Raw genomic sequence first — 18834 nt, 5'->3', positions numbered from 1 at the left:
TATATAAATTGCTATATTAGTTTATAGTGTAAATATCAAGATATAACCTACACAAAAGTACTTTGGATCATCAGTTTTTAAATACACAAAGGAGTTAGGAGTCAAAAAGTTTGAGAACTACCGCTCTGTATTACTCCTTTTAAATAAAGTTTAAAAAAAAAAAGGCAGAACTCATCTATAATGCTAAATGTCCAGCACACTGGTTACTTTGGGAGGGGGCACAAAAGAAACCTCTGGATGTCAGTCGCAGTCTGTTTCTTCATCTGGGTGCTGACTACGTGATGCATTCACTTGGTGGAAATTCATTCAGTTCCATATTTGTGATCTGTCTGCTTTTTGGTATGTATATTATAATTTCAGTAAAAAGTTACACCCCTTCTTTTCTCTCTTTCCCCAATGTATACCCTACCCTGTTGAACTTACATGTAACTTTTTTTTTTTTTTTTTTAAGTATTACAACCCTACACTGGCTAATTTTCATTCATCAGTATGAAAGACTCCGTTGGGACGGGGCGGGGGGCGGGGAAGCTGCTTGGTAACACCTCTGTGGCCTTCCTGCTCCTCTTCAGCTCTGTGTCTTCCACCATTAGAAGAATCCCCCACTCCTCACCTCCATGGGGACAAGTGATCCCTCCATGGGAGGAGCTAAGAAGGCTGAAAGAATCTTTGGTTCTCCTTGAGCGCCTTACGTTTTTCCCAGGTTGGGATAGGGGGTTACCTGTCCTGAAATGAGTTATGTTGACTTTTTAATATTTATTCTATATTTTCTATGTTTTAAAAGAATATTTATGAATTTGCTGTGTTCTCTGAATGATTAAATGTCACTGTTTGATTTAGGAAATTATTTGCCCTTTTGTCTGGATCCTAAGATGTGCTTTGCTTTGTGATTGTTCAGTCCTCTTGTGAATGATTTCCATTTTAGTCTCTATTTGTAGTCTTATAGTCTTTACGGTCTTTCTTTCCATACAGTTTCAGAATTATTTCCTATATCTTCCAAGAAATAAATAGGGCTTATTTTCTTCAGCAGAATCTGCTCCCTCAGAATTTTCTTTTCTTCCTGTCCACTTGCTAGCGCTGCACATGGCTGACAATACTGTTTATACACTGCCCATTTTGCCTAATCATCTCCTATGTCTCACTCGATTTTGTTCCTTTGTTGTTTTGGTGAGTAGCTTTGTAGTACCCCTGGCTGTTCTGCTTCCCAGTTTTCCTGCAATAATGAGTAGGATTAATTTGGGAAAAGAAATCATACGTGACTTAGTCACTTAAATAATATTAGAAATTCTCTTTCTGAACCCCCTTTACTCATATACAGGCCCCATTACCCGTTTCAAAGTCCTGTGCCAGTAGTCTGTGAATCAGGCATTCAGGGTGCATCTTCTTATGAAATCATGAGTGTCTTGGCTTGCTCATCAATGGTGTACCTGAAGCATAGTACTGATTATGTATGTGTAATCTAGCCACAATTTATAGCTAACAGAGTTTTGATGGGAAGCTGTCCTCAGAAGTATTATTTGGGATTCTAAGGGCACATTAGTTTTCCCAGAGCCTATGCATCTGGTCTTCTGGGCCTCATCTCTGCCACCAGGACTTGGAGAGAAGGAGCTGTAGACAGGGCAGCAGGCTATGCATAGGTGGCCTCCTAGTGAGGCTTGGAGTGAACCTAGGGTGAGGGGCATGGACTGTGGTGTGGAAAAGGAGGCTGTGGGCCAGTGGCTTGGAGTGGGGTCACTAGTCTAGAAGACAGCACACCATCAAGGGGCCTGAGAATGGTCAAGAGGATGGTAGGGGTTGAACAGGGATATAATGAAGGACAGTGAAAGCTATTCGTTTTTCCTTTCCTCCTCGGAGAGAGGGGGTACTGGTGTTTGATGGACCCACAATGAACTCTCCTTCTGTTTCTCCTTTCAGCCACTGTCCTTTGTCATGTCTTTCCCCTTCCATTTTCCTTTCATTCCAGCTGCCAGCTAGCAGTCCTAGGGTGGCACTTTAAGCAGGTAGGCCATCGTGGCCGCTTCAGAAGAGGGGTTCGTTGGTATTTTTCTTGTTTCTCTCCCCTTTTTTCCTGTCTGTCTCCACTCCCACTGGCAGATACAACACATGAGATTAGAGGGACGACAAGGTTTGAGGAGCTTGTGAGAGCTGGAAATAAAGGTGGAAAGAGAAGACTAGAGCCAAAGTTGCAGTTTGGAGATGCCTATGAAAGAGTTACATGTGCATTTATTAAGAGTGCTGATGTTCTAAACTGCATTCCCTAATGTCTGGTTGCTTATTGCCATTACTGTTCTCGGCTCTTGGTCATCCTAACAAGACTGGAGGAAGTGACCATGTTGCCTAACAGAGTGCTGGAAACATACAACTAATACATTGATTTTATGTGCATTTGGTCTCTTTGATGGCTGCATTTCTAGACGTAGTCTTTACTATGCAAGTTGCATGTCAGTTTTTTGGTATGGAGGAAGCAGCATCGAGCGAATGTTCAGCAGAGCATGGACCGTGGAGTCCTCAGTTAGGCTCTTCCGCTCCCTTGTTGTGTCTTTCCTCAAGTTCTCCTCTGAAATGTGGCTCCAGGTACCTCACAGAATTATTATGCGTACAGGAACCCCTCTTCTGTGCCTAATAGAAAATACTCAGTAAATACTAGTTCTCTTCTTTTGTGGAAGGTATATTTTTTTAGATTATTAAACTGCATCAACTTCAGTGGTTCTGATTTTTTTGTTGAGTTGGATTCTTGAAACAGACAACGTACTAATAACATTGTCCATTAAATTTCTGAATCAACAGAAAACATTGATCAGGAAGAGGTGCCTAATTTTAAGAATACAGTTGATATCTTTAAGATAATGTAAATCTAAACATATAACTTTAAATAGGTACTATTTATTAAACATGCAACATTAACCAAAACTTAAATAAATGAGCAGTTACCAAGAGTCCCACCACTAGAGCAAACTGTCTTTATTGTTCTATTACCTCTTCTACTCCAGATGCATTGAGTCTGCTGTTTTAACAGTCACTTTTTATAAAGGCATTTGCTTTGTCTCTAGGTGTAAAACAAAGGTGTATCCAGATAATCTTCCTACAACAAGTGTGGTGATTGTTTTCCACAATGAGGCTTGGAGCACACTTCTGCGAACTGTCCATAGTGTCATTAATCGCTCACCAAGACACATGCTAGAAGAAATTGTTCTAGTAGATGATGCCAGTGAAAGAGGTAAATTTTAAGTTTTAATGCCAATAATACGCTACAGCTTTTATCATTAATGGTTAAGAAACGTCTATAATAATTTTTAACCTAATAATTTTATACAAACTTTTAATTTATCCTAAAACTATTTGTGGCATTTGGATTCTTTCATATATGCAAAAAATTACCCCCTGTGAAACTTAAAATATTACCTTAATTAGCATTTAATCTGTCACAGCTTAATCTTATTTTAAAAAGAAATAATGCTATATAATATAAACATTTATGCAGAACAGTGAAAAAACATACATGATATTGTTAGAAATTTTCTTGTGGGAAGCTGCAGCCCTGAGTTAATGGAGAGAGACTGGATCCTTCTTAGAGCCAGGATGGAGAAATTGAGTTGTGTGTGTGGTGGGAAGTACCTCTGGCAGGAAAGTGGAGCCTTATCTGGGTGAGCCTTCTCTAGGTTCTTCCTACATTTTCCCATTTTCTCCATTCCTAGGTTCAGGAGTGATCTTTAGCTAGTTATATAAAAGGATGAGAAAGGAACTTAAGAGAGAGTGGTATATAATAAGACTCTGATCTCATAAGAAATCTCTGCAGTGACTTGCCCAGATATTCTTCCAGGGATCTCAGAATTTTTCACAAGCTTAGAATCTCTCAGACCGTCTGATGAAGCACTCTTTTGGGAAAGTTACATTAATTAAAAGTACCTTGAGCTAACATTATTTATTTTGAATCCTTCATGGAGACTTTACACCACAAGGTAGTATAGAAAAGGCTCTGCTAAATCCCATCTGTAGAGAAGAAACCTGTTAAATTCAGACATAACCAGCCTTTCCCAGGCTTTTTTTTCACAGCACTTTTGAGGACCATTGGTGTCATTTGTTTGTTCCCCCGATATACCTCTGCTCCCATGAGAAAAATTTGGAAGGAACTACCAAAAATGATCCTTCCTACCTTCCTTCATTGACCAGCCTTAGACTTCCTGACCATCACTTCAAGTTCCTTTGCTCCTTCTACTTTCTTACCTAGTCTCTCACTGCATCTACTAAGATGGTTAATCTAAGTATTTTATCTTCTCCTTCCATGACTGTATAAAGTATGTAAATTTAATCACAGTTAATCACTTCATGTCTTAATTGTGGGGAGTAATTTGCACATTAATAACAGTTTAAATCTCCCCACTGTGTGAAATTATAGAAATACAAAGAATAACGTATGGTCCTCCCTCCTGTAGTATACCGTACAGCTTTTCTCCTTAATGTGATTAAGATGACCATTTATAAACACACAAAGCATCTGAATAATAGTACAACATATGATATAATTACTGTCAAAATGAGTCTGCTGTTAGAGATTAAGAATAGTGTGCTTAAAACAAAAAGTTATTGTTGACAGTAGAAGTGTAAACCCTCGTGTGGATAATTGTTTGCTAGGAGGTAATTAGTCCCAGTTTAAGAAAATTAGCTTAAATTCATTGAAGCAGTAATATATACAAACATTGAGTCTGCAAATGACTTGTGTTTGTTTTACTTATATGTTATTTGCTAAATTACGTATTCCTCAATGAGAGTTGTTTTTCCTCAGATGAAATTAATTATTTTTCCATTTCCTCCTTTGTATTCTCTAATATTTTGTTGAGTGCCTGGGAGGGCTGTGTGTAATAGCACATTTTTGTAGGATGTGGTCTCATCAAAGATGTGTGCCCACGGTTCTGAAGTGACAAGGTCACATATACCAGTCATATTTGCCCTTCCTCATGTGGGCCCTTCTTAATCACTCTACCAGCCTCGTAAATCTCTAAGAGAAACCTGGGTAGAGGTCTGCTTCACAGCTCCACCCGAGGCTCTCCGTCACTGAGCAGGGCCTGGGAGTCCAGTCAGGAGAGCCTTTTTCTCCTTCCTCTTCTTCCTGAAAAGCCTCAGATGTGTGCCTCACCATTTCTGGTAGTTGGGAACCACTAGGTGTTTTGGTTTGTGGTTTTGACTGTGGTCCTTCTATCTAGACTGAGAATTCTCCACTGTAATTTTCTTGGGCTCTCTTGTTTAGATGGTGACTGTTGGGTCCCAGAACCAGAGCAAGCTTTGTTTTTATGTATCTCCTTAAGTTTGCCTTTCTTACTCATGAGACACACACAAGGCACCTTCACTTCTCACCTGGACTACTGAAACAGACTACTGGTCTGGTCTCCCGCAGACACCCTCCCCCTCCCATCTGTTCCCCACACTGCACGCACCATGAGTTTTTAAACATGTCACTCTGATCTTGGCACTTCTGACTAATGATGTTTCTCCGAGGCTTGTGTGACCTGGCCTCCACCTTCATCTTTCCTCATATCCCAAACCATTCCCTGCCCACCCCATCTCCACAGTTCAGCTCAGATGTTTACTCAGAATCAAGATATATTTACAGAGGCCTTCCTTGAAGTCCCGAGACCAGGTCATGTCCCTTTGGAACACTACACTCCTCCATGGCTCTCATCAGAGTTTTAACTATTTATCTGTCTGTTTAATGACCATCTCCCATGCTAGACACTATATTCCAGCAGGGCTGTGTGCTCACCCCTCTTTCCTCAGTACCCACAGCACTTATTGCATAAACAGTCCAGAATTTAATGAGTGAATGAAAGAATAATCTACCAGTCAGTTAATCCTTGTCTTTACTTCTTATCTGTATAGACTTCTAATTAGGTCACATGGCATGCCTGGTTTGCTTATGGCCTCAGGATACCTGATTTCACAGTTAACCTGCTGAGTTGTTAGTAGCTCCATTTATTACATATGAAGTAGGTGCTATAATTATCCCTATTTTACTGATGAGGTTTAGCATAAACCTAGGGCTTGACCTCTAAACTGCTACATATGTCACCTCTCATAACTTTACTGTTATAGGGTCTAAAATGAAGACAGAGTCTGGATGAATCCCTACTTCTTGTCAGAAGTTATGTAATTGTCATCTCAGAAGGTTATCTTAAGACTTAGAACTGATAAAATGTTCCTAATCTGAGATGACTGTTGTTTTTCTCACTTTACACAAAAGGAAGCAGAGATTCTTATTTAGTACGGATTAGGAGTCAGATTTATTAGACTCTAAATTACTTGTTCATTCTGCTGCTCTTGAGAGTTCTGCCTAACATTTCTCAGATGTTGCTGTAAGCAGTGAATTTTCTCTGGCACACTTTCTGGCAACCTCATACTCCCTGATGGAGAGATGCCTAGGGATCCATTTATAGGCTAATAGCTATAAAGATACTCTGATAAACAAGATTCTCCCTTATTTTTAGATGACATAGTAGCTTCCACCCATAATCATTTAACCCTCGTGGCTTTATTTTTGTAGAATCAGGCTTGAATGAGTAGTTCCTAATCGCTAACACAGCCCTGGGTCCATAATTCTGTATCATCTGTTAGGAAGACACCTATTTCTTAGCCTTCTTGCTTGAAGCCCACAAAGATCTGGAACAAAGATGCCAAGAAAATTTGTGGAATGGCAACTTTTTTGAGCTGCCAGACCAGAGAATCATGCATTTTTCATTTTATTTATAGACAGGACAGAGTATTTTAAACTTTCAGAGACGTGGGACTTGGGAATTAGATTGCTTTGATTCTTAAGAAGACTTTAAGCTGTCTGATATTTTTGGGAAAGCTTATTGGGAGACATCTTGCATATGACACACCCCACCTCAAGCGGTCTGAAGCACTAGAATATATCCCACACCCTTACCATTAAACTCTGAACATAAAATAATTTAAATGTGTATCAGCTCAGGTGATTCCACAGTTCTGAATTGTTCTCTCTCTAGTTTTCTTCTAGGATTTCTTTTTAAAAAATTTTTAAAAGATTGTTTATTTATTCGTAAGAGACGCAGAGAGGCAGGTACACAGGCAGAGGGAGAAGCAAACTTCCTGTGGGGAGCCTGATGTGGGGACTCAATCCCAGGACCCTGGGATCATGCCTTGAGCCAAAGGCTGACTCTCAACACTGAGCCACCGGGTGCCCCTCCTTCTAGGATTTCTTGTTATGAGTGAAAAGATGAGCTTTGAAGTCAGGCAGACCTGGGTTTCAATCTTGGATCCACCCCTTAGCAAGCTGTGTCACTTTGATGGTTCATTTTATATTATGAGCCTTGGATTTCTGTATCTAAAATATGTGTAACGACAGTCTCATGGATTTGCCGTTGTCAGAAGTAAATGATATAAAATATGTAAAGAGTCTGGCATTGTGCTAGACAGAAAATGATAGCTTCTTCTACAAAATTTTGCTCTTCACCAAGATTGAGTCTCTCCTCACCTTTTTATTCAGAATGGAGTTATATTTCTCTGACCCTAAGATTTTGTTCATAAAATCAGTGGTGACCCAGTAGGAGTTCTACTCCAGATATACATTTTTTATTTATTCATTAGAGACACAAAGAGGCAGAGACCTAGGCAGAGGGAGAAGCAGGCTCCCTGTGGAGAGCCTGATGTGGGACTTGATCCCAGGACCTCGGGATCATGACCTGAGCCAAAGGCAGATGCTCAAACAGTGAGCCACCCAGGTGCCCCTGTACTCCAGATATTTTACAGATACTGTTTTTTAGCCCAGCTACATTAGGAAATACATTAGCAGAACTGGAAATGATCAGTATTTTGGTATGATGGGGATATATAGGCCTTTCTCTTTCAAATCTTCATATCCTGATTATTTCATTATTGATCATTCTAGTCTCACCAGTTCAAACAGGCAAGAACCATGTCACTCCTGTTTGTCTTTTCATCTGTGCTACATAGGAAGCCCTTTGGATTCCCATGGTTAGTATTTAAGGAGACCCTTAATACATATATTGTGCTTCCTGGGATGTTCCCTTTACTAGAGTCCTATGGGACAGATCTAATCCTAGGAGTCCCAACAGTTGTCTTTTCACGTTTTTTCTCCCCTAAAGAGATATCCTTATACCTATCCTTCTGGGATGAGTTGAAAAGACATTGGACCATACCACCCTCAATAGCTTCTGTAGCAGAAATTCCATAAACTAACATGAGGAAGCTGAGCCTTTCCTACTTTTTAAAGTCAGGTATGTACTTTGGAGGCAGGACTTCCTTGGCTTAGGGGCATAGCCTCTATCTCAACACTCCAGAATAGTTACTGATTTCATTTCATGCAACCACTTTCTCTCCCTTTCTTTTTTCCCCTTTTTCTTCAATTGTCTTTCCCTCTTAAGACCTTTATTACTTAGACCTACTTGTCTGCTAAGGAACTCTGGTCTTACACTTAAAGTCTAGCATTTCCCCTCTGAGCTTGACCTGACTCCTTGCCTCTTGATAGAAGAACTGGATTGTCAAAGACTGGTAGTCAATAAGACAGGTGGTTTTGGATTGGATTTTGAAGAACTCCCACAATTATCTGAATTCTAACAGCTCTTGCATATTCTGTTCCTTCTGTCTATTGAGGTCTGGATTTAATGCCCTTTTTTTAAAGATTTTATTTATTTATTTATTCATAAGAGACACACACAGAGAGAGAGAGAGGCAGACACACAGGCAGAGGCAGAAGCAGGCTCCATGCAGGGAGCCCGACATGGGACTTGATCCTGGGTCTCCAGGATCAGGCCCTGGACTGAAGGTGGCGCTAAACCGCTGAGCCACCTGGACTGTCGTGGATTTAATGCTCTTGAACTGCTTTCTCTCGTGCTCCTTAAGCATGACTAGAAAAAGAAGTGAGCTGCCAGAATTGCTTAGGAAACTGGTGACATGTCTGTCTGTGTTTGAGCCTGAGCTCAAAGGCTCTCCTGATTCTTCATGTAATAAGGTAGAGGCAACTTTAGGAGATGCTCTCAGGAATAAAAAGACTCCCTGTAGTAAAAGGGGTTTGTGAATCAGGGCACCTTACCATGAGTGCTCAGTAAATATGTGGTGAATGAATATTGCAAAAAATTGCTTTACATCTGGGTAGCACCAGGTCAGTCTTTTTATTTTTTGTTCTGTTAATTTTTCAGACTTTTTGAAAAGACCTCTAGAGAGTTATGTGAAAAAATTGAAAGTACCAGTTCATGTAATTCGAATGGAACAACGTTCTGGATTGATCAGAGCTAGATTAAAAGGAGCTGCTGTGTCTAAAGGCCAAGTGATCACCTTCTTAGATGCTCACTGTGAATGTACAGTGGGATGGCTGGAGCCTCTCTTGGCCAGGATCAAACATGACAGGTAATTTTCAGAAGTCTGTAGATTTGTTTTCGTTGTGTTTGTCCTAAACCATATGGTAAGCTGCAAATTTCTGTATATATAAATAAATGCACACGTAATTTCCTCTGAAGTTTCCTTTAAAATATCTATGAAAAACTCTCTAAATTAAAAGTGAAGACAACCGTGAAGAAATGTTTGTAGTCTTATTGATGAGGCTGGATTAGGAAGCATGTTGTTCACATGTATACCTTAGGCTCTATTTACTAAATGGGAGCAGAACAGAAGACCGTGAATCAGGAAAGGTGGGGTAAAACCCTTTATTGTCCCTGCTGTCTAAGGCTAAGACCAGGCCAGGCAAATCATCTCCTCCCTTCCTCTCCTACCTTACAGGGACTATATCACTCACCCTATAGCACAGCAAGAAGAAGGGGATAGAGAGATACACATTGTGTATCCTAAAGTGCTTGATTATAGTGGAAAAGCACTATAATCTCGTATGATACAGGAAGAGCAATGGGAGCAATGCAGGCCTTTTTCAAAGAATTGCCTACTGCTGGTCCCTGGCATAATTGTTGTGTATCAGGAGAGAAGCTACCTTCTGTCTGCTAAACTTAACATTAGTTGAATTTCTTCTTGTCATTGTACTTTGAGCTAGAGGCTATTTGTGCCAATTTAACATTAAGGTTTTGATTTCAGCAAGGTAAACCCATACTAGTCGAGTGAAGCATAGCAAAAGCCACTGTATCTGTTCTGTTTGTTAAGATACTGGGACTACATCTCGCCCCTTTAAAGGTGAATAAATAGGGAAAACCAGCATTTGGTCAATGAGAAGATCCAGCAGCTTTAGGAAGGAGAACACTGCCTGCATAAGGAAGAGGCAAGAAGCATTTATCCCTGTAAATTGTTTTCTGTGAGTAGTAGATGACTGATCTGGGAAATACTGGTTTGCACGAAGACCACACATAAGCAGGAGCCTGGACCCATGGAGAGAAAGCAGCAGTGTGAGGAGATGACAGAAATAAAAGGGGAGATGACTAGAATGACAACGACAATTTCCAGTTTGAGCTTTGTAGTAGATTAGGTGTCCTGAGTAACATTTCCAACTGAAAGAGCTTAAATGCTGGATATATTACAAAACACATTTTTAAACGCATCATTGAGCTTGCACAGAAGTCAGAAGTTTTGCAAATGTCAAAACAAACTGAGACAAATGAGTGGTCCAGACACTAAAACCAGCTCTCACTAAAACTTGGAGAGTTTCTGTCAAACTTAGAGGACACAGAGCCTCTCTGCCTTGATAGACAAATGGATAGGAAGATAGGAGACCAGATCTAGGCCCTGCCTGAGGCTGGAAGATGAATAGCAAACACCTGTGTGTAAAGCTAGGCTCTTTTATCTCTGTGAGTGAGAATGAGAAATAAATACTACCACACCAAAGAAAATTTGCCTGTTTCAACCTTGCTATGGGGGTGGTGATAGGGAAACAGATCGCCTCTAATAATTTGTAAATATAGAAAAGTACGGAACCAACTCAGCTCTTTATGAGACTAATATAACTTTGATATCAAAGTTAGAAAAGAAGTACATGGAAAATTACCCAAACCTACTCAAGAACACTAACACAAAAATCTTGTATCAGAAAACTTGAGTTTTCCACTGGGAGGAAAAAATAATTATATTTTATATATATATACACACACACATATATATATACGTGTGTGTATATATATATTTAAAGATTTTATTTTATTTTATTTTATTGAGAGAGTAAGCAAACAAGCATGAAAGAGGGAGGAACAGAGAGAGAGAGAGAGGGAGAAGCAGACTCCCTGGCTGAGCAGAGAGCCCAGCATGGGGCTCAATCCTGGGACCCTGGATCATGACCTGAGCCCAAGGCAGATACTTAACAATTAAGCCACCCAGGTTCCCCAATATATTTTTATTTTTATGTGAAAGTATGTAAAAGAATACATGAATAATTGGTTTAGTTTAATAGTACAAAGCAATTCACATAATACATCCTTATTAGCATTTCTGAAACTGTGATTAAAACTGTATCATTAAAAATCTCTGATCACAGGCAGCCTGGGTAGCTCAGCGGTTTGGTGCTGCCTTCAGCCCAGCGCATGATCCTGGAGACCCAAGATCGAGTCCCACGTCAGGCTCCCTGCATGGAGCCTGCTTCTCCCTCTGCCTATGTCTCTGCCTGCCTCTCTCTCTCTCTCTCTCTCTCTCTCTCATGAATAAATAAAGAAAATCTTTTTTTTTTTGTTTTTTTTTTTTAAATAAAGAAAATCTTAAAAAAAAAAAACAACTGATTGCTTCAGTAGATACAGAAAAACGTTCATTTATGATGAAAATGCACATCCACTTAGGAGTAAGAGTCCTTAGTGAACTATTAGAGAATGTAAATTTTCTAATCTGAAAGGATGGCTTAAAAAAAAAAAAAGCCTTAGCTAACAAACATATTAATGGAGAAAAGTTGAATTTTTTTTAAAGAGAGAAAGTGAGAGCACATGAGAGGGGGAGAGAATTTTAAGCAAGCTCCATCTGCAGAGCCCAACACAGGGCTTAGTCTCAGGACTCTGAGATCATGACCTGAGTTGAAATCGAGAATCGAATGCTTAAATGACTGAGCCACCCAGGTATTCCCCCCCTCCAAATAGTTTATAAAAGATACAGAGCATCCTTATGATGCCCTAAATTACTACTCTTACTTAGTATTATTAGGAATCTTAAGTTTTACAGTAATAGAAGAAATAAAGGGTGTAAGGATTACAAAGGAAAATAAAATACACAAGTGCTGTCAATTGGAGATGATGTCTTAATGGAAAAAAAAAAACTTATACAAAACAGTAGACATAATAATAATTTAGCAGTATTGCCAAATATAAGATCTCTATAGAAAAGACTTCTCCACACCAGCAAGGAATAGCTAGAAAAGATAATGTAAAAAGAAAAAAAGAAATACCATTTATAATAGCAATGGAAATCATAAGCTATATAACAAAATATACATAGAGGCGCCTTGGTGGCTCAGTGGTTGAGCATCTGCCTTTGGCTCAGGGTGTGATCCCAGGGTCCTGGGTTTGAGTCCCACATCAGGCTCCATGCTCAGTGAGGAGTCTGCTTGTCCCTCTTCCTCTGTTCCCCTTACTCCATGCTCATGTGCTTTCATGTTCTCACTCCCATAAATAAATAAATAAATAAATAAATAAATAAATAAATAAATAAATAAATAGAATAGAACACTTGAAATTTATTAGAAGATAATCTAAGTGGAGAAGAGGATAATATTCACGGATAGAGAAGTAAAAATACCAATTCTCCCCACACTGATCTATAAATTCAGTGCATTTCCAGCTGTAATCTTAACAATGTTCTTGGAGGAACTGACTTGATTCTGTTATGTTGAAATCATATTTTTAAAAAGGTAGCTAGGAAACTCTTAAAGAAGAAGAGTCAGGTGCAACAGGGCTGGCACTACCAGACATCAGGACTTTTTCTGAGGCTAGATGAATTGTGATAGTGACCTGTTGATGCAGGAATTCACAAATAGACTAGTGAAACAGTAATGTCTAGAAATCATCCCATGTTGATATGGAAACTTGACTTGCGACAGAGAAGGTGTTGATAGTTACAGCAGAGAGGAAAAAAGACCATCAAATAAATAGTGCTAGAATAATTGGTTATCTATAAGGACAATAAATGAAGTTGGACACTTACTGTAGAATAATTGGTTATCTATAAGGACAATAAATGAAGTTGGACACTTACTGTATATCCTAATAAAATCAGTTCCGTAGGATTAAAGACTTAAATATGAAAAGCAAAAATAGAATTCTTTTTGAAGACCACATAGGAGAATATCTTTAGATTTTGGGGTAGGGAAAGATTTCTTAAGGCAGGAAAGATGAAGATGGTGAGGATATGACATACTCTAGAATGTGGCTGCCTGGGACTATAAGTAAGTATACCTTTCCTAGGAAGGAGCTGTAGTCATGTGGAAGTTTTTGTAGGTTTATTAAAAAAATCACAATTCCAATAGAAAAAATTTTAAATATCTGGGGGATAAGACAATTTGTATGAAGAAATATAAATCTGTGGGGAAAATATCCTTTCTAATAACTAGAAAATATAAAATTTTAAATTGTGAGATGCTATTTAACATTATGTATTAGCAAAAATATAAGAAAATCACACCCAAAATTGATAGCATTATAAAGAAGCTGCAGGGAGAAACATATACTATACTTATGTATATGGAAAGCAATAAAGATTAGTGTTAGAGAAAAAAATTATTTCCATTAATTTGGTTAAACCCATTCCTATCTTAAAAGGAAAATACATGTTCACTTAGTATTTTAATAGCAAAAGACTGTGAGGAACACAAATATCTACGAGTTTATTAAGAAAATTATTACCTTAAAATGATTAAATATGTAGTCATTAAAAGTATTATTTTTGGAAACTATAAATATCTGGAGCGTTCTCACATGTGGCAAAGACTTAAAAGTATGAACAAGAAGGGATGGAAGGGTTTTAAGGGTTGTGAGTATAATAAGTAATTATGCTGAGGAGCGCTTGGGTGTCACAGGCGGTTAAGCAGTCTGACTCTTGTGTTCAGCTTGAGTTGTGAGATAGAGCCTAGGATTCCACTCAGCTCAGAGTCCCCTTAAGGTGCTCTCTCCGTTTGCCCCCTTCCTCGCATGTGCGCCTGTTTGCTCTGTCAAATAAATAAATCTTAAAAAAAATTATGCTAACTTAGTAGGTTATAGCAGGAAATTTTCCCACCATCGCTTTTAACATTATAGAATGTATTTTTATTTTAAAAACACTTAGCATATAATTATAATGTAGTTATCATGCTGTGCCTCAAAAAGGAAAGTGAAGATTTTTTCATTTGCTTTTATAATTTTAGGAAAACAGTGGTATGTCCTATCATTGATGTGATCAGCGATGATACTTTTGAGTACATGGCAGGCTCTGATATGACCTATGGTGGCTTCAATTGGAAGCTCAATTTCCGCTGGTATCCTGTTCCCCAAAGAGAAATGGACAGAAGGAAAGGTGATCGGACTCTTCCTGTCAGGTAATTAATTTGTCAAACGTTTTCCCTAAAGTGCTATTGACAGGGAATAGTGGAGCTTTGGGAATCATATCAAAAGGATTATTTGTGTATTTTGAGCGACGTGAGGCATTTGTATACATACCATACATATTATTATTTTAAAGATAGCTTTTTCCTCTGATCAATTAATAAAGTAGGGATTTTTCACTTAGATAAATCTAGTGCACCTGAGAAGTGATGGTGACATGTATATGTTCTTTCGTCCCTACATGAAAAACATTTTGCAAATCTGTCAGATTTGTGCTTTCAGTTGTTAAGGATAATAATATTTAACTTTCAGTCCAGCTGTCACTTAATTAATTGTAAGTGTAAGTGTAATGTGAAAATATTACCTAAAAGTGGGTCATAGCACCAAAATACAAGCTTGGAAATTCAGACTTGTACCATCTGGATCGTAGTTACTGACTGATGAGGTTAGAAAAGCTTGTTTCAGATATAAAAATAACCAGAATTGACAGAAGTATAAAAAAAGATTTCTGTGAACACATTCTGACTTTTCCTCTGTTTTATACTTTGTCATCTATAGATTTTTTTCCAAAAGGGATAAGAATCTTTATGCTGTTTAGAACCTTGAAACTGAGAGTATGAGTATCTGAACAGTCCTCAGATTTGTTCGGGCAGCATTTGCCTGCTGCCTCTGTAGTGATGGAGAGCCCTTCAGAGCCAGGCCTTAGCTTTCTCCCATCCCAGGCTTCTCAGGCTTGCTCTTCCTTGAACTCAAGTGCCATTCTGACAAAGCTGAGGAGAATTTCATTAATTCTATGCTGAATCCTTTCCTATAGCAGAGGTACTTTCCCCACTCTTTTGTGACAGTTCAAATAACCATCTAAATCAGGGCTTCCTAAACATTTCAGGGCTACACGTCTTCTCTAGTAGGGGGAAAATGTACATGTGCAAATGGAAGGTTGATTATGTAATTCTAGGAAATGTAAAGATCTCAAAACACAGGTCAAGAAACCCCAGTACTAAGTGGTAACTCTGAGTGTTGGCCTGTTTCTTCTGATTTCTAACATAGTAGACAAATGCTACCACCCTTCCAACAGCATGCAATCTGTATGTTTTAGGGCATGGAATCAGAGGTGACAATTCATCCTAAAAATGTGATCACCATAGTCTCCTCTGTCCCTAGAATTTAATTATTTTCTTTTAGTTAGAGTCCATTTTTCTCCATACTCATCCTTCATGGAAATCAAATTGTTACCTGGTATCCATTTATTCAGTCCTTCTTCATTATCATTTCTCTACTTAATTCCACCTATTTGCACCCACTGTACATCCCTGGGCCATGTTCTGATGAATTGGGCCCCTCTTCTGCAGGGGAAGTACCATTCTTGGTCAGGCAGACAGTCCCCTTAGGAGTATACTAATTGTATTCTTTACTTCATCTCCTTTCCTGAAAGGTTTCTAGTAGGTATAGGAAAAGGTCCTCATTGTTTCATCCTATTTGATCTATCTCTTTGCAATATTGGCTGCATTTTAGAACCTACTGTGTTAGAGTTGCTAACATGAATCTAGTTGGCTATATAGTCAATTAGTTAATATAGTCAGTGTAGTTGTGAGGAACTATGGGAAGGTACCCAGTCAGATGGAGAGAATTATGACATCTAGCTTCAGTTTACAGAGTTTCACATGGAAGTTTAATCAGGACCTGAGGACCAAGAAAGGTACTAAAAACAGGAGAGGTCTTGGGACACGACAGAGAAGGCTGTCAGGGCACAAAGTGTGACAGTGGGTAGGCCTAGCAGTCAGCATGACAGGGGTAGGTCATGTCTGAAGACCAAATAGCACAGCAGAAAAACACAGAAAATCCTTAGGTTTCTGTGAAAGTTTCTGAAGAGTGTAAAAATAAGCATTTACTCTCTATTTATAAAAGGTTAATGAAAATACTTTTAAAAACAAAAACTGAGGACACCTGGGTAGCTCAGTGGTTAAGTTTCTGCCTTCAGCTCAGGGCATGATCCCGAGGTCCTGGGATTGAGTCCTGCATCGGACTCCCCACAGGGAGCCGCCTTCTGCCTCTGCCTCTCTCTCTCTGTGTGTCTCTCATGAATAAATCAAATCTTTAGAAAATAATAAAATAATAAAAATAAAAACTGATTATAAATTTTAAGTTATTAAAATTAACAGTATAGTATTATGATTGAATTTCAGAACACCTACAATGGCAGGAGGCCTTTTTTCAATAGACAGAGATTACTTTCAGGAAATTGGAACATATGATGCTGGAATGGATATTTGGGGAGGAGAGAACCTAGAGATTTCCTTTAGGGTAAGTTCCCTTTGAAAAAAATGATCTTTTAACCTCAAATATAGATATGCTTTAATGATTCATATTATGTATCTCAAAATAAAAATTGAATTTCATATGAATTTTGTCAGACTTCAGAACCTCAGTTCATAAAAAAATTCATGTTTGTATTAAGGGTTCCTTATATACTGTATCTTAAGCAAATAATTCAGTGATCTTAATAGTTAAATTATAAAACTTACACAAGATTCCCTAGTTGTTTTGAATTTCTGTTATTTTCAAGGAAGTAATTCAAGCTCTAAAAATAAAAAACAATATGTAGTTTCTATATGCTACTATGGTACTTGACTGCCAAAAACATAATTTCACTTTCTGTAATATGCTTTGTCCTTCTGTTGTGAAAAGTGTTCTCTTATATAAAACCTGGTCACTTTACTGGCTTTACATTTTTCAATAGAAAAAGGCAAAAGAATTCTGAAATTGCTGCAAGTTAATTTAACCCAATCAACCTTATATAAAACTCTCAAGCATTTCACATTCACTAAAATCAACATGTTAAGTGACACTCTGTATTTCTGAAAATTACCAACTTGACACACATAGCTCATAGTGGAAACCACATTGAACTGCATTGTAATATAACCCAGCTACCTCACTTCATTCCTAGTGGATCAGTTTGCTGTCTTATAAAAGGAGAGATTTGGACTCTAGATCATCTTTGTGGTAAAAGAAGTCTAAGGTGTGTGTGCAGGGAAAAATATTTATTGATGAACTAAATCAACTGAATTAGAAATTTTCTTAGTGGAGCACCTGGGTTGTCCAATCTGTTAAGCATCTGCCTTTGGCTCAGTTCATGATCTTGGGGATCAAAATCCTATCCAGCTGTATCACTTTGTGAATCCGGGAGAACTTTAAAGTAGAGACGCTGAATATTTAACAAAATCAAAACTTCTCAAAATCTGTTTTAATTGTGAATTACAGATTTTTAGCTTACAGAAAAATGCATTTTGAAAGGAGCAGAAGGATAATTTCATTAAACTAAGAATGTAAACCCAAGCATGATGATCTTTCTTTTCCTTTTTTTGGTTTTTATTCTTATGAAGATGACAGCACAGTATGCTGTCACTGTCCCAGGGAATAACTCATGAGAGATCCAGTTTAGATTTCTAGGGTCTGCTTAATGTACAGGCTCTGACAGGTTTGGAAAAGGAGGAACAGATAGGACTCTGGCCAAATACTCCATGGTCAAAAGTTTTTTGACTATAAACCATGCATGTACTACACACAAAATTTAAACTTGTTTTAAAATATAAACAGCTCAAATTTGAACTTAACAATCTTTTTTAAGTGTTGGCCTGCAGTTAGAAAAATATTGTTCAGACCTCTGTTTTTTCTGCATTTAGCCTTTAACCTTTCTTTTCTGAATTTAACCTTCAACTTTAGGTTTGATCAGAACTAAAAATTCAGAAAAGTACAGTTCTAAGGAAGCACTGGCTTTATGACCATATAGCAGGCGCTCAATTGTTTGTATGGTCATGATTCAATGAAATTTTAACTGTGTGCATCCATAGATGTGAGCAATTTTTTTAAAGCTATCAGGATCTTATTATGGTCTTCTTTGCTATTGTTTTCAGATTTGGCAATGTGGAGGAACTTTGGAGATTGTCACTTGCTCACATGTTGGACATGTGTTTCGGAAAGCCACACCTTACACATTCCCAGGAGGCACAGGACAAATTATCAATAAAAATAACAGGCGACTTGCAGAAGTGTGGATGGATGAGTTCAAGAATTTCTTCTATATAATTTCTCCAGGTTAGCATTATTTTGCATTAAAAATATAAGACTAGAACTTTCTTATCCTTGGTCTAAATGCATCTGAAAGGTAAGAAGGAGGTTAAAAAAAACTTTGAGAAGAGGCAAAGAACCAACCTCACAGGGTTGTCTTAAAGAATAAATGAAATCACACACAGTGTACAGAGTGCTTAGCACAATGCCCAGTATATTATTAACAATAAGATTTCCAGGCCAGTATTGCAGACATTACCCTCAGCCCAGGTGTTACCAGTGTTCTGTATTTATTTTTAACCTAAATGTAATG

General features: G+C 38.2%; 1 protein-coding gene across 2 annotated transcripts in view; it reads left to right on the top strand.

Annotated features, from left to right (window-relative positions):
- The window catches only part of GALNT1 (polypeptide N-acetylgalactosaminyltransferase 1), a 120870-nt gene that overhangs the window by 85821 nt on the left and 16215 nt on the right, over positions 1–18834 (top strand). For both annotated transcript variants that reach the window (XM_038543499.1, XM_038543500.1), the window contains 5 exons: positions 3048–3214; positions 9168–9375; positions 14276–14446; positions 16637–16754; positions 18368–18548. In XM_038543499.1, coding sequence (XP_038399427.1) covers positions 3048–3214; positions 9168–9375; positions 14276–14446; positions 16637–16754; positions 18368–18548 — 845 coding nt within the window. The remainder of the gene's footprint in view (positions 1–3047; positions 3215–9167; positions 9376–14275; positions 14447–16636; positions 16755–18367; positions 18549–18834) is intronic.

The sequence above is a fragment of the Canis lupus genome, chromosome 7 (assembly GCF_011100685.1).
Source record: "Canis lupus familiaris isolate Mischka breed German Shepherd chromosome 7, alternate assembly UU_Cfam_GSD_1.0, whole genome shotgun sequence".
NCBI lineage: Eukaryota > Metazoa > Chordata > Mammalia > Carnivora > Canidae > Canis > Canis lupus.
The sequence above is the reverse complement of the archived record's forward strand: the minus strand, read 5'-3'. Positions and strand labels throughout refer to the sequence as shown.